Source organism: Tiliqua scincoides, chromosome 4 (assembly GCF_035046505.1).
Source record: "Tiliqua scincoides isolate rTilSci1 chromosome 4, rTilSci1.hap2, whole genome shotgun sequence".
NCBI lineage: Eukaryota > Metazoa > Chordata > Lepidosauria > Squamata > Scincidae > Tiliqua > Tiliqua scincoides.
In genome coordinates this window covers 96,433,583-96,449,766 of record NC_089824.1, presented here as the reverse complement: position 1 = coordinate 96,449,766, position 16,184 = coordinate 96,433,583, and the positions used below count along the sequence as shown (strand labels likewise).

Below are 16,184 nucleotides of genomic sequence, written 5' to 3'. Positions count from 1 at the left end.
CATAAAGCATATTCTAAAACCATGCTCAAATTTGGTTTCAGATTCTGGTTTGTGAAGTAACTGTGTTTAGAATAATATCTTCAGTTCAGATGTACAAGAAACTGTAGTGTCTTCTAAATGAGAAGTGAAAGCTTTATTCCCGCCCTCCTGTGCTAGTACAAAACATGGCATTCCTCATGCATATAATACTTTTTTAATCCAGTTCAATTTCTTTTGCGAAACTATTTTTTGAATTTTTTAAAGTGATATATAAATATTCCTAATAATAATAATAGCAACCATGGATAGTATTATTGTCTGCATGTAGAAGATATTGGAAAAGGATATATGTTCCACTCTTTTAAAACATGAACTTTATTGGAAAAAAATTTTTTTCTGAGATCGGGATACAAAAGTTTGAGGAGGAAACACACACACACACACAACACGTAATAAATACTGTACAAAGATAATGGCTACATAATGAGAATTGTATTTTTTGCATTGCAATATTATCAGGCAAATGCTACTGCTAATGATCTTATTGATAAATGGGAACTATCCTCACTGATCTTTAGTGTTTTTGTATTTGTATATATTTTTTAAAATACTAAATTATAAATGAAGGACTGACATCTGATGTCTTTCAGTGGAAAGAGTTTACCAATGAGGTCACCATTATAACAAATGGAAAGATTCTGGAAGTGATTTCCCTACTCAGGGTAAGCCCAAGACCTCCTAATACCTGAGGCAATGTGCCAGGTTCTACCTCTCATAACTCAGGATGTGGCAGCCTTTGCCCCTTTGCTTCCTGGACTGGAAAAAGTATAAGGGAATTGAGTGAAAGAGGATGTATGGAGGAGAGTGGGTAGTGTTGGAGACACTCTAGCCCACTACTGTCTTCTCTCTATTCACTCTCTTTTGCTCAATCCCTCTCTGCCTTTTCTAGTCCATGGACTAGGAGGAGGAGACAACAGGCAAGTGAGTGGAGCTGGGTGCTTCCTACCACTCTGCTGCCTGAGGCAACCATCTCAGTCAGCCTCATGTACGTGCCGGCCCTGTCTCAATGGGGTTGGAGATGGTATTCCTTGCATTCCATTTAATTAAAAAAAAATTGCTTTATCAGCTAAAATGTGATATAAAAATGAACAACTTACAGCCCAATCCTGGGCTGCCCGGGACACCCAGGCTCAGTGACACCAAGAAGGGCTGCCGCCGGATCCTGCACCTCCTGAGCTACTGCAGGAGGCACCTCGGGAGAAGGAGACTTTCGTCCCCTTCCCCCGAGTAAGGTAAGCAGCCCTGCAATGGGGCTACTCACTTTACCACCGACCAAAAGGTTGGCGGTAAGGTAAAGCCACTCGTGTAGGGTGCACAGCCCAACACGAGCGCCTCGGATCCTGCGGAGCAGAGCTCCACGGAGCCACCTCCCTCCCTCCCCCTGGCACGCCTCCAGCCTGCCCCCAGCACACCTCCCCCTGCCCTCTCTCCACCCCCTGCCAGCCTCCCCCCTCCCCGAAATGCCTCCTCCCTGCCCTTGTCCCTGCCCCTGCTTGCTGTGCCACAGTCCGGGAGACTGCCGAGCTGTGGAAGCTGGGCAACCACCCCTTGCTAGTCCAGCACTGGCTGGTGTTGGGCTAGCACAGGTGGAAGCCTGGCAGTGAGGCTGGCAAACATGCCTTACGGCATGTTTGTGACAGTGCTCAGCGGCACGGAGCCGTGCCACCAAGCACAGGATTGGGCTCCCAGTTGAAAGGTCATTGATTGATCCACAGCTCTGAATGAAGTTTTTGCACTTTTGATTATGAAGGTATCTGCTGTAATGTTACTACTGGATGCTGAAGAAAATCTTACAGTCAAAATGCATTTTGCATTTCTCTTTAGCCGTTTCCAAGATCAGCTATTCTAGGGCACAGTCATTTAGGCGTCTGCATTCTCATTTGCAACCAAGCTCTCCAGCTCCCCCATCTAGGCAGAGTCTTCTGGCATTTGCCTATACACACCTATACATTGTGTCCTCTTTTTCCTGGAAGCCTTTTGATTTCTCTGGTGTATGTACAACATGCTTATTTTCAAGTTGTACACTCCCTTCGTCTCAATGATCTGTAAGTTACACCTATTCCCTTCAGGATGCCTTGGTCCAAACTGGTTGCTGCCCTGCTCTTGTCAGCTTTCTCCTGGAGGTTAGTTTAAAGCTACTCTGCCACCTCATTTATATTAAGCACCAGTAATCTGTTTACATTTCAGTGGAAGTGAAAGCTATCCTGTTGTATAGGCTTGGCTTAGAACATTCCCCGGGCAAACATATGTTGCATCCCTAACAAATGCAAACTGCTCTTTTCAACATCACCTTCTCATCACTGTATTAAGACCACTCAACTTTGCCCCTGGTGAGACCCTCCTGGTGACTGACCTGGTGGTCAGCTGGTGAGGCCCTCCTGCGGATGCCACCATTATCAGTTGGTTATCAACTGTTATCAAGCTCAGTTGGTGGCAATACAAAGAAGGGCCTTCTTCGTGGTGGTGCTGCATATATGGAATTTCCTCCCAGTTCTGAGCTGCCTGGGGCACACCAAAAATGGCTGCTGCCGCATCCTGTGTGCCCAAGGCAGCTGTGGGCGGCACCTCGGGAGAAGGGGACTTTCATCCCTTTCCCCCAGGTAAAGGGAGTAGCCCAGCAATGGGGCTATTCAATTCACCAACTATAAAAAGGTTGGTGGTGAGGTAAAAGCCTCCATGTCAGGCACCTCCCTCCCTCCCACTCCCTCCCCCAGCACACCTCCCCCTGCCTTTCACCTGCCTCCCCCCTCCCCGGAACGCCTCCTCCCCACCTCCCCCCACGCCCCTGCTTTCCTCTCCACTGCTCGGTGGTCCGTGCAACCGCTGAGTGGTGGAGGCTGGGCGCCTACCCAGTGCTAGCCCAGCACCAGCCAACGCTGGGCTAGCATGGGTGCTCATTCAGTGTTAGGGCTTGCAAACGTGGCTTATGGCACATTTGTGACTGTGTGTGCTGGTGGTAAACCAGCACACAGAGCTCAGGATTGGGCTCTCAGATGGCTCCTTCTCTGCTAGCTCTGTGGCTGGATGGCCTTCTTACTGCTTTATGTGGATATGTTTGAATTAATCAGTTATTACTAAGGATTATTTATTTATTTAGTACAGTCTTCATATACTGCCTTTCTCGAAGACTCAAGTCTTGTAAAATCAAGGCAATTTACATAGGTAGTCCATACCCCTCTTTTTAAAAATGAGGTTTTTACAAGTGTTATTCTGTGAAAGAAACTCATAGAATCCTTCATTTCTCCAGATGTTTCCCTTAATGGTTCAATTGTCATCCTGGCTGCACAGCTCTTGTGCTTCCCAAGCTTCCACAGGCCTTAGTCTGGTTATCTATTTCTTGCCAGTTGACTCCTCTGCACTCCATACTTCTCCACATTCCTTCGTCTCTAGCCAGCAGCTTCTGGTCACCATCCAAGGTAAGGCACAAGCTCATCCTGCTTAGCTTTTTCATCCTCCAGCTTTTTATTATTAATTTAGACTGTAAGTAAACCACCTGGAATATCTCAATTCAGGCGGGGAAAAGTGGGGTATAAATGCAGTATGTCAAATAAATAAATAAATAAATAAATAAATAAATAATCCCTACTCTGGTATTTCCAAGACATCTGGATTTTCCCTCCAGAAATTTGTCCAATCCCCTTTTAAAGGCATCTAGGCCAGATGCCATTGCCAATTGGCACACTTGTTTGTAAAGTATGAATCAGCTGCTAGTCCTTGTCAAGACCTATGTATATTTAGCATAAGTTTTAATAAACCACCCTCAATCCACTTCACCTGCATCACGGCCACTAGATTCTTTCCTAACTTCTCTTTGCACTTGTCAGTCAGTTGGGATCAGCATATGGGAACTGCTGGATCCCAGCCCCACTGGATCCCAGCCCCACCTCCACTCCGCACCCACCCACCCACCGTCCGCACTCCCCCCACCCCAGAATGCCTCCCTTGTGTCTCCTCCCTGCCACCCCTGAGTCTTGTGTTGGCTGACATCGGCGGACGCAAGACTTGATGCCTCCGTCAGCATGGAGGCTTGTGGCAGCCTCTGCAGGCTGGTGCTCCTCCACTCACCAGCCTTGCTGACTCACAAGGAGGTGCAAACGTGCCTCATGGCACATTTGCAACCCTCCTGGGCCTGTACAAGAGACTTGCGCCAGCCCAAGTACTTTTCTGGATTGCGACCTTAGTGTTCTGTGCATGACCTAACCCATGGTGCTAAATAAATGTGAAATCAATATTGTAGCTGGAGAGCTGAGGCTGAGGAGTGGCTTGCCCAAGGCCATCTAGTAAGTTCATGGCAGAGGAGATGCTGAAGCTGGGGAAGACCATTCATAGCTCAGTTGCTTAACCTTTAAACTACGTACACCAGCTTGATATATTAGAAAATGAGTCACCCATTATAACTTTACAGAGTTACAGTGTGACTATAATTATTACCAGAGTGATGACATAAGGATGTCTATTTGTTACTCAAAGTTTTGAAAGAGCTTTCCATGTTTTTAAAATCTGTATTGTCCTGCAGTCATGGCAGCAGTGCATCTGGCACCAATTGGTTGACCTAGTGTGATGCAAAGGACTATCTGCAAACATTCCAACTACTCAATGACTAAGGTGACAATCCTGAGCACACTCACTAGAGAGTAAGCCCATTTAACATAATGAGCAAATGCTGAGTAAACATGTTTAGGATTATGCTATAAAGCTGAAAATGGAAATGTTCACAGTCCAGCTTCTACAATAAGAGGTAGTTGACACTTTGGATATGATAAATATCTCAGGATCAAAATACTTGCGATATTAAATTTGTGCTTCTGGTGTCTTACATTAAGGGCACAATCCTAACCAGGTCTACTCAGAAGTCAGTTCTATTTTGTTCAATGGAAACAGGAAAGTGTGGTTAGAATTGCAGCCTAAAACAGCAGCCTTGGGGGGATCAGAATCAGGACTGCACAAGGAGAAAGTGTAATATTTTCAATGGAAATTGCCTCCCCCTCCCCAGCTCGAGGAAAGAAGTTTCTATTGGTGTTCTCTGTGGACCACAGTCTCAATCCTGATCGGCCCACCTCCCCACCTTAGTGGCTATTGTTTTAATTTTTAAAAATGAAAGCACAAAAGATGTGTTTAGCTCAAATTTGGTTTGACGATTACACAAGGAGTTGTGTAAGGAGGAGTTGCTCCTCCTTGAAGGAGTTGCTATGTGAGATTGACTAAGGCCTGGAAAACAGAATGGGAATTGGGGGAGGTTCTAGAAGATGTGGGGCTTGAGGGGAACTGAGTCCAGCAATAGGTACCCTGAAGGAAAGGGGCAGAGTGATACATTCAGTAAAAGGAAGCTGAGGGAAAGGCCCGTGGAAAAGACAAAGAACCAAGGAAAGGGCTTAAGAGTCAAGGGGGCATATGGTTGTCAAGTCCAGGGCTGGCTCAGTCTATGAGGCCATCACCTCAGGCAACAGATTGGTATGGGGGCACAAACCTCCATCCACTTACTTTCCTCCATTAGACCTCCTCCTCCAACCAACTTGCTGGATTGGAAAAGAAAGTGGGGGATGGAACAGAAGAGGAAGCATGGAGGCATGCCTCAAGGTTAAGGAGGCACATTTGGTGTGCCATCTCAAACACTGAGAGGTCTTGGGCCAACCCTGATCAGGTCTAGACATTCTGCACCTCTGCAAGTTCCAAAGAAGGGAGAACCCTGTCAGTTGGATCTTCTGTCATCACTACAACATTGTGACCTGGAACGACTCAGAGGGCAACAAAGAAATTGTGGTGGGCGAGGTGCTGAATTTAATTGTAACCTTCTATAATGGGTATAGCTTCCTGTTGTTCAACTGAATTGGGGCAATCTTTTTTTGATCCTGATTGGTTGCCATAAGGGAGCTGCTTCCCTGAATTCTCAGACAACTGAAGAAAGTTTGGAGAGGACTGAGGGAAGGAGCAGACAGAAAGAGAGAGAGAGAGAGAGAGAGAAAGCTGGCAGATTGAAAGACCAAACTATTCTGGAGCAGCAGCCTTCATCTGTGATATACCACTCAATAAGCAACAGTGTCAGCCCCAGTACTAGCAAGAGAGACTTAAAGCCTAGGAATGAATCACTGTAGCAAAGCATAACAAACCTGGACAATCATTGGGTCCAGCATGAGAATAAACACAGTTGCATAAAGTTGTTCGGTATTGGAGTCTTTGTTTCCCTCCCTGTGAAATAAATTCCCTTTGTTGTTTCCATTCTTTGTGTTGACTTGCCTACAAATGAACTAATTGCCCACTATGTTCCCCAATATCCTTGCAGGAAGCGTGGGGGGTTGTGGGCTGGAGACGTTGCCACTAATTTGGGCCCTAGTACCATTCGATCCATCGCAATCTAAGGAATTCAGGTTCCACAGTTTCTACCTCCTACAACCAGAGGTGGAGGAGTGGGGTTGTGTAATAAGTTGTTTAGAGTGAACCAGCTTTTGCTTGCAGGATTCTAATTGCTGATGGTACTGCCCATAAAAGGTTACATTAAATGGGTGAAATGGGCTACGAATCTAAATATAGCCTCTTTTTCAGACACCAAAAGCATAAAAATGAGTATGGCTGGGTTTAAATGTAACTAGTGGAGGAAAATACAGTAGTTCTGTTAAGTGAGTTCATATCTGGCACCACTTTTTCAACAGTTTTACAAGCCGGAATAACAATCTGACTTGATTTCATAAAAATATTGCCTTGCAGCCAAATTCCAAGTGTTGTTGCACCAGCAGACAAGAATTTAGCAGCTTGCAGTTATTTGTCAGCTGTGGAGGGGAAATATCACACGGTCTGTTTCCTACAAACTTGTGATACCTGTGGGTCAAACTAGTAAGGCCATCTCAGCCTGTTTGCCTGAACTTTGCAATGTAAAGGTACTTTTTAGTTTAGTTTAGACCTCTGCCAAAGCGGGCAGGGAGAAAATGGGTGGATTTTATGTTCTTCAAATGTTTCAAACAAAAATGTGGTGTGTGTGCATGCATGCTTTGTAGCATAGAATTGTTAAAATTTCATTTTTGACTTTCTTTTTGTATTATCAGTGGGACATGGCTGTGGGATGAGGATTTATGTCTTCACCCCAGCTGCTAGGAGAAAGGCAACTAGGTGAGAGCAATTTTGAGTAGAAAATGTCAGAAGGCAAAGGTTACTATGATGTTTTTTAAAAAATATAATATTAAAAATTTTTTCCTCGTTTACGTATGTGTACAGCATAAATGGAGGCCAATTGTCTGCACACTCTTCTCAGGCAGCAGATTCAGTATCCCATATCAAATCTCCCCAGAGAGACTTGTCCACCCAAAATGCTTCAGCCAACTTTCTCTGTACTAAAATCTGCGTTGGTGTTTCTTCAGCAGACACCTTACATGAACATATGAAGTTGCCTTATCAGACCATCTAGGTCAGTTTTGGCTATGTGAAATTTCCAGTTTCAAACCAGGGTCTTTTCTATCTGGATATTCCAAGGATCTAGCCACCTTGTGCCAGCAAGCTATGGGCTCTATCACTGAGCTACAATCCCATGGCCTTATTTGCGGCAAAACGTGTCTCATCTTTCTAAATTTGGATGACTGGCAGCCCAATCCTATCGCCCGCTACCAGCACAAATGCAGCTGTGCCAAAAAGGCATGTGCTGCATCCTGTGATGGTGGGTTTGGATACCCTGCAGAAGGTACGCGAAAACATTTTGCACTTACCTCATGGTAGACTACCCAACTGCCAATAAGTCTCCTCAGACATGCCACCTATTTCAGTATGTCCAAGAAGAGAACAAGGGCAAGGAAATTTTAAAAAGAGGGGATAAGATCTGGCATGCACCAGTGCTACTGGATCCACCTCCTCCTGCTTCCTTCCCATCCCTGGTTCCTCCCACTCCCCACCCAGAAATGCTCCTAGTCCTCCCACTCCCTCTCCCTCCCCACCCGCAGCCCACCCCTACGTACCAGCACCGGAAAGCTCCAGGGAGGCTGCTGTTGGCTGGCTGATGCTGCTCACTGTTACGTGAACTTATGTATTGGCAACCTTCAGTCTCGAAAGACTATGGTATCGCGCTCTGAAAGGTGGTTCTGGCACAGCGTCTAGTGTGGCTGAAAAGGCCAATCCGGGAGTGACAATCCCTTCCACACCGGGAGCAAGTGCAGTCTGTCCCTGGTCTGTCTCCCTGGCTATGGGCCTTCCTTCTTTGCCTCTTAGCCTCAGACTGTTGGCAAAGTGTCTCTTCAAACTGGGAAAGGCCATGCTGCACAGCTACACATAATGTTAAGCATGTAATTTGACCCTGCACATTTGTTTTTTGCTTATATAGCAGCCTGAAGGGGAGCATCATGACTGGAATTCCTGCTCATGGGGTACAGTTATTTAGCCTTTTCCTGCCACACCTGTCCCAATGACAATCACACACCTGAAGCTACCATTAGCCCCAGAAGGGAAACTTTCATTAATACCAATAGAAGACTTCCTCCCTGGGCTAACATTACATTTAGGGCACTGGTTCCCAACCTGTGGTCCATGAGATCACAGGTGGTTCAAAGGACCCTGAGAAGTGGTTCACGAAGTCACGGGGAATAAAAGATTGCCTTTGATCACTTCCAGCATGCTTCCCTACAGACCACCAGAGAGGGTGGAGAATGAACTGCCCACTGCCAGCAACAAACGCAGCAACCCGCAAATCTTCACTATAAATAATACATCTAATAAATCTCTAATTATTACAAATTTAATTGTATGTTTTGTGTATGTTTTGTGTGAACGGGTGAGGGTTGCATGCAGGGTCCATGACAGGGGGTACAGGGGGTAATTTGTACCTGCGTCCAAGGTCAAAAAGGGGGCCCAGGAGCCAAAGGAAGGCCCCCAGAAATGTCCTGGGATCTTATATTTTCCAATCTCACCTGGACTTGCTGCCTGCATGGGATGTTGGGTGCACAGCGACTGTGGCTGCCACAGGCCATATGTGCTGGGCCAAGGAATGCATACATGGCACTCCTGAACACTGTCAAATTTGGGAGGAAACTGGTCTGCTACACTAGTTCTTTGGCTTGTGGATCTACTTACCAAGAAGGAGTGTATCAAGGACACAGCTGTAGAACTACAGCTGCTGCAGAAATACATTTTGGTACACACAGGACACTTTCCATTCTAGTGTGATCTAATTTTCTGCAATGATTTTCTATATTTAAAAAATTTTAGAGATTAAGGGCACAATCCTAACACCTAAGCACTGACATAAGGGCAATGAAGCTCTGAAGTAAGGGAACAAACATTCCCTTCCTTTGAGGAGGCCTCCATGAGTGCCACCCAACTGCAGGATGCAGCACATATCCCATTGGTACCGCTTGTCAATGCTGGAAAGCACTGACATTAGGGGTTAGGATTGCGCCCCAAGGCTCCAAAGATTCTTCCTGCTGTTGTAATCCTCCTCCTACCCTGTTTCATCCCATCCCCATCCCGGTTCTGTCCACCCCTGTTACCACCCTCCCCAACTCTGTTTCACTGCTTCCTGTCCCCCTTTGGGGAAGGGACCAAAAAGAAGTATCCCCTGTTAAAATTCCACTTGGAGTCTCTGGTTGCATGTGGCCCCTGCCAATTCCAATTTTGTCTCAGTGGTCCACAGGCTCCTAAAGGTTGGGAACCACTGTTGAGGGGTACAATTTTCACTGGGATTGTTGCACAGTGGGAAGTTAAACATCTACTCTTCATGCACTGCAACTCCAAACCTCCCTTTACCCCCCTGCCAAATATTTAAGCAAAAACAAAAATGCAGGGTCAATCTATGCATTTAACATAATGTATACTTTGGCTTTAGGTGACTGATATTTTGCAATCTTCCACTTTAGACTGCTGATGGCATATTTTTGAGGGCTGGCCCATACGAAAAAACATCTCTGCATGTAGCAAAGTTGCACGTAGGAAAGAAAGGAGGACTGCCATCTGTATTTCTCAATTTGTTTTTGTTGGGATATATGTCACATCCCTTATCATTGGGTAGGGACAATCTCATATCCAGCAAAGCCTGCCACCAGAGCTGGAAAGGTGCAGATGAGAGCTGAGTCATCTCTAGGATGTGCTCATGTCATCTACTCTAGCAACTAACTGTTAGCTTCCCACTAGTCTGTCAATCCCTTATAGATGCTGCAGTATTTGGCAAAGTTACTGTCATCTTGATGAAATACTAAAGTTGTGTGACCTTCTGCAGTCATCAGAATACTGACTGAGGCTTGTCTGAAGAGTCAGCAATTGACTGGAAAAAAAAATGCACAGAAGGAATGGACTAGCCAAGAAGGCTATGGCAAGAGCAGCTCAAAATGCAAGAAAAGAATGTGAAACTGGAATTCTGGTATGCAAATATTACACCTCCTGCTCCTCTTTTCACCAAATTCGCAGCAATTTACTTCTACTGCATTTTTTATGGACTTTCATTGTAAATCATTTTGGGTGCCAATTTTGGCTGCAAAGTGGGGTAAAAATATGATAAATACATTTTGCTTCTTTTGTTGTTAACTGATTAACATGTAATTACATGCATTGAACTTTTTGTGTGGGGAAGCATTCAGAAATATTATCCACCCATCTACCTGCAATGTGAAGTGGCACAATCTTAAATTCTGCTACTTTTCCTGCTACTGTATTCAAAGTACTGTACAGTAATATGTAGAATCACTGTCATTCCTGTAAGTCAGGGGTGCTCAATAGGTGGATCGCGATCTACCGGTAGATCGCGAGGCAAAATGAGTAGATCGCGGAGTGCCGACCCCCCCCTTCAGGTGCCTCTGGGAGGAAACGCCGGGAGTAAGGCCCATTGTACTCAATGGGGCTTACTCCCAGGTACGTGTGGCTAGGATTGCAGCCTCACAGCCTAATCCTAGGCATGTCTACTCAGGAGTAAGTCCTGTTATACTCAGTGAGGCTCAAGGTACACCAACATACATTGTACACATAAATGTTATATGTTATGATGGCGCGAAAATTGTAAAAAAAACTCTGGTAGATCTCCGGGCCTTGCTGGGTTTCAAAGTAGCTCTCGAGCCAAAAAAGTGTGAGCACCCCTGCTGTAAGTCTTCCCTGGATCTCTGAGCTCTCTGACATATGTCTCTTGATATCGTTGGCTAGTCTGTTCTACTGTCACATCATGGATCATGGTCCCCTCAATTGCTATTAGTTTAACAGCCCAAATGCTATGGAGAGCTTTGACTTCCTGGAGCCAGACAGTTGAATGCTGAGAGAGGGTCCAATCCTATCCAAATTTCCAGCATTGATGCAGCCGCAATGCAGCCCCAAAGGAACAAATGTTCACTTACTTTGTGGAGGCCTCCACAACTGTTCCCCTACCACAGGATGTAGTGCATGCCCCATGGCATGGTTGCATCAGTGCTGGAAAATTGGATAGGACTGGGCCCAGAGTCTTTGGAGATGTGAGGAACTAAATTCCAAGGTCTGCAAGTAGGCTACTCAATGGAACCATCACCTCATGGGTTTTTGAATGATGCTTTATGGGTGCAGATTTCCTGATTGGCTCCTTCACTGGAAAGTGATATGCAGCACTTTAAGCACTTGCTGCTTTTGAATGGTCCCAGTGTTTGCAGAATGTTTGTGCATTTCAGTTTTCTTTTCTCTGTTCTTATCCAGAGTGATCTTCCAGTTGTTGAGAGGATAGAACAAAATATTATATGAAGGTATACCTAAAAGAGACTTGTGTCTAATGTATATGCCTGTATTATTTGTGTAATGCCTAAATGTATGCAGTATGTTTCATTGTGTATGAACTGAATGTGTATACCGCTTGTGTGCATGGTGTGTGGGAATTTTATATATTTAAAATATTTCTATGCAGTAAATGTACAGGAGTGCGGCATACAACATGTTGTGCCATATGAATTAAGGTGGGTATTTTGGCTTTTAGATGTGTAGGCATTGTATGAATGTGTGATTGTGTGAGCTGACTTTTCTTGTGTATGTGGTTAATATATGTCTAGCATTATGTGTATATGTCATGGTAAACTACATGTTTCATGGAGTTCCATGAGGTTTTTTTGTTTTTGTTTTTAAATCCAAAGCAGCATGTTCAGGTTGCATGTCTGAATGGAAGAAGACTGCACAGGTTAACTTCTAAACCACCTCTCCTGACTGCTCTTAGGCTCAAAATTGCCTTCCCCCAAGTTGCTTTTTCACCCATGGTGGGAGGGGGAGATAATTTTCCTTCAGTGGGTGAAAAAGCATCTTGGAAAGGGCAATTCTGAACAAACAAACAAGCAGAAGGGAAAGTTAAGCAGCATCACTTCTACTTACCTACTGAGGTTTTAAAATAAACTGTGTGAAGGATAGACTTATTAAATTCAGTGCCAAGTGCAGTGGATGAACGTAGCTGTCCCAGGGCCCAATCCTATGCTTGTCTACTCAGTAGTAAATCCCAATATAATCAACGCAGCTTACTTCCAGTTAAGTGTGGATAGGATTCCAGCCCCAGATATGCTTGCCACCATTTAAACTTGCAAACTATGCCCAGTCTAGCCAGTAGTGTACCTGAGGGGGGGAAAGGGGGACAGATACCCTGGGTGCTAGGCTGGTGGGATGGTGCCACAATGACATCCACCCTCCCCTGTGGCACCCCCCATCCAGTCATTCACTGTGTCAATGAGATAGGGCAAATAGGACATCAAACATACAATCCTATGCATGTCTTCTCAGAAGTAAGTCCAAATTTGTTCAATGAGGCTGAGGTGCAATCCTAACCAACTTCCCAACACCAAGGTAAGGGCAATGCAGCTCTGAGAGGTAAGGGAACAAACATTCCCTTACCTTGAGGAGTCCTCTGTGACTGCCACCCAACTGCAGGGTGCAGCACATGCCCCATTGGCACAGCTATGCCAGTGCTGGAAAGTTGGTTGGGATTTGGGCCTTCATCACACAGGAAAGTGCACATAGGATTGCAGCCCAATAGGCTTACAGCTGCTAGAGCATCTATTTTCAACCACTGTGCTGTGCTGTGGCGCATCAGTGTGCCACGAATGGTCCAAGTGTGTGTTGCAGGCGTTCGGGGGAAGGTCGTTTATCAGTAGGGTTGTTGGGGGCCGTGAGCCCCCCCCAACAGCATGGTGTGCCTTGCCAAAAAAAAGTCAGGTGAGGTGCCTTGAGAGCCTGAGCACCTGGTCAGTGTGCCCTGAGGTGGAGAAGGTGGGAGAGCATAGTCCATGGACAGCAACACACAGCCCAGTCTTATCCACATTTTCCTGGGAGTAAGCCCCATTGGCTCTAATGGGGCTCACTTCCGAGTAGACATGCATGGGATTGGGCTTCAACCCTGTCCACACTTTCCTGGGAGTAAGCCCCACTGACTCTAATGGGGCTTACTTCTGAGTAGACATGCATAGGACATGGCTGCCAGACTCCTGTTTGCACTAACGAGGCTCTCGGCGCCTGCCCGCACTGCCACTGCACCAGCCCCTCTGGCCGCGTCATCCTTACAACGTCTCAGAAGTCTCTTGTGACGTCTCACCGCTCGGCGGCGGGCAGAGGCAGTGACGCGCCACACCTCCAGGGGGAGCCCGCGGCGAGGCCGCCAAGGGCCTGGCTACCCGAGCCGGCCGGCCCGCTCCGTGCCGCTCCCTCCTTCTCCTCTCTATGGTCTGCTCTCCGCGCCTTCGGCACTTCCCACTCGCTCTCGCTCGTTCGCAGCTCACCTCCGGCCTGCGTCATCCGGACAAGATGGAGACCGCCGAGGAAGGTAACGGCCTGAGCCGCGCGCCGGGGGAGGGGGCTCTCGCCTCCTCTGCCCCTCACGAGGCAGCCTCGAGCGCCTCCTGGTGTCCTGGGTCGCCGCAGCCCCCAGTGTGTGTGGGGGGGAGAGGCTGCCTGTGGGGCTCGGGGTCTCCCCCTGTCTGTGTGCCCCTGTGTTGTGGTGCCTCCTCAAGGGTGCTGCTCCCAACCTGGAGCTGTGTGTGTGTGTGTGCTTGTGTTGATGTGCGTGTGGGTTGTGGTTGTGGTTGTGGTTGACCCTGACCCAGCAACCCCACGACCCACACAAGTAGTGGTGTGAAAGAGTTGCCTTGTTTTAAAGAACAACAGCCCCAGGTGTGTATAATCAGGTGCTCCTTGTTGGGGTGCCCTGCTAGGTCACAGCTTCAACGGGGAGGGGTGTGTCGCCCTAGATCAAAATGTGGCAGTACTATAGGGATATGTGTTTACTCTTAAACTAACACAAACCCCTGTAGTAGTGCCACATTTTGAGTAAAGTAAGAGGAAACCCACACCCCTATAGTAGAGCCATATTTTGATCTACTATAGCACTCCCCTCCCCCCCTTTTTTTTTTACCCCATTTAAGTTTTAAAGTTTGACTGTATGGGGATTGCTAATTCAAAATTTAAAAACAATATGGGGGTTGTGTGGTTCCCCCCCAGATGTTGTGTAATGTTTCCAAGAAAGACCATGTTTTGGGGTAGGCTCAAATGGTGTGCCCCATGCAGTGCGCCAGTGGGCTTGGCCTTAGTGGCAGGAGTGAGCTTGTTACCAGGCTGGTGTTTTCTGCACTGAAATCCAACATCCTGTCCACTACACATTCAGTAGTTATGCATCCTTTCAGAGTAATGAGGCTATAGGAAGAAGCAGCTGCACCTTGGGGGAGTGTATGGGATGGCCTCTTGATTTTGGTTCCTTTCTGCTGAAATTATAGGGAGCCTGTGAGAATACATTTTTCAAAAGCTGTTGGGGCAGATTCTAAACAGCAGGTGGATTAGGGCCTTGTAGTAAAAGCAACAGAGTCTTGTGATAGCTTAAAGATGAATGTGTTGCGATATGAATGTTAATAGATAAAAGCCTATTTCATCACACAGCTTATGGTGTAATAAAGAAAGTGATCTTTAAGGTGCCAACTGGAGACTCTAAAACTTGAAGCTGCTTAAGGAGATGCATGTCTAGGAGAGGCTTCAGAACAATTTGAATTTTTTTTTTCCTGAAGAGTTCCTTTTGTTACAGAATCTGAAAACCCAAAGAGCAGTGGCATTCAGAGCACATTGACTCGACATCCTGAAGGAGGATATTGTCTTAAAAAAAAAAAAAAAAGAAAGCTGCAGTGATGTAACTACTGAATGCATATTGGACAGAATGTTGGATTTGGGTGCGGAAAACTCTGATTTAAATTTCTGTTCAAGCTTGCTGGTCTTAGGCAAGTCATAATTCTCAACAGGTTTTTGCTAAAAATGCTGGTGTGTTATTCTGAGCTCCATGGGGGGAGATCTGAATATTTGTATAAAAAACAAATGTATACATTTTATTAATTTATCAAAATGATCAATAGTAATATCTTAATTCAGGGCTTGGCAAATTTGCTTTGGATCTAGTAGCCTTTCCCAAAACTTGCGAGCCAAACATTCTCACCCACCTCTGCCTGTTGCTTTCTATGATATGCAGTCAACCCACAATCCCCCTCCCAAGAGTGGCATAGGACCAAAATGAAAAGGCAAAGAGAAATGAAAGTGTTTGTCTCTGGAAAATAAAAGGGAATATTTAGAGAGGAGAACAGGGTAGCTTAGAGACCTAGGTAGGAGTTATGAAATATGAAGAGGAATAAGAGATTGATGAGAAGGGGTGGAAACACTGAACAATACAAAGAAAATGATCTTGAAGAATTAAAAAGGGGTAGAGGGGCAGAAAGGTAGAAAAGGGTTTTGAGGAGATAAAAGAAAAAGAAAGGGGGGGAGGCAATCAAGTGGATTTTCTGACAAGTGTCTGTGTACACCCACCACCACCTCTTCTCTCTGATGTTAGAAAGGATTTCCTGGAAATAATCACTTCATGTCCTCTCCAGCCACTTACCAGTTAGCCACCACCTAGTTCCTTTCCCAGTGGATAACCATACTCATGGAATGGGGTGAGGGAGGTAAGCACCCTGTTCCTTTGGCTCTGTGTCTGCTACTCACTGTGCTGGTGAGCTGAAGTCTAGTTCAGAAAGTGTGGACAGTGTGCACAGTGGGCAAAGAGAGGAAGGAGAGAAGAATTCAATATGCAATTGTATACTGTACTTAGCTGGGAGTAAGCCCCACTGGACATAGATCTGACTAGATATGCACAAGGGTGTGTTGTAGCTGGAGGGGTAAAGAGAGAGTTTAAGAAATCTGCTTACAGGAGCAGACAGATGAGGTGAGAGCACAGAGAGAGATTC

The 16,184-nt window shown here is 46.0% G+C and overlaps 1 protein-coding gene across 1 annotated transcript in view; it reads left to right on the top strand.

Annotated features, from left to right (window-relative positions):
- Nucleotides 1–13,696: 13,696 nt before the first annotated feature.
- MARCHF6 (membrane associated ring-CH-type finger 6) overlaps nucleotides 13,697–16,184 on the top strand; it is a 42,994-nt gene continuing 40,506 nt past the window's right edge. The window contains exon 1 of the mRNA XM_066625660.1: nucleotides 13,697–13,750. Coding sequence (XP_066481757.1) covers nucleotides 13,732–13,750 — 19 coding nt within the window. The 5' untranslated portion in view covers nucleotides 13,697–13,731. The remainder of the gene's footprint in view (nucleotides 13,751–16,184) is intronic.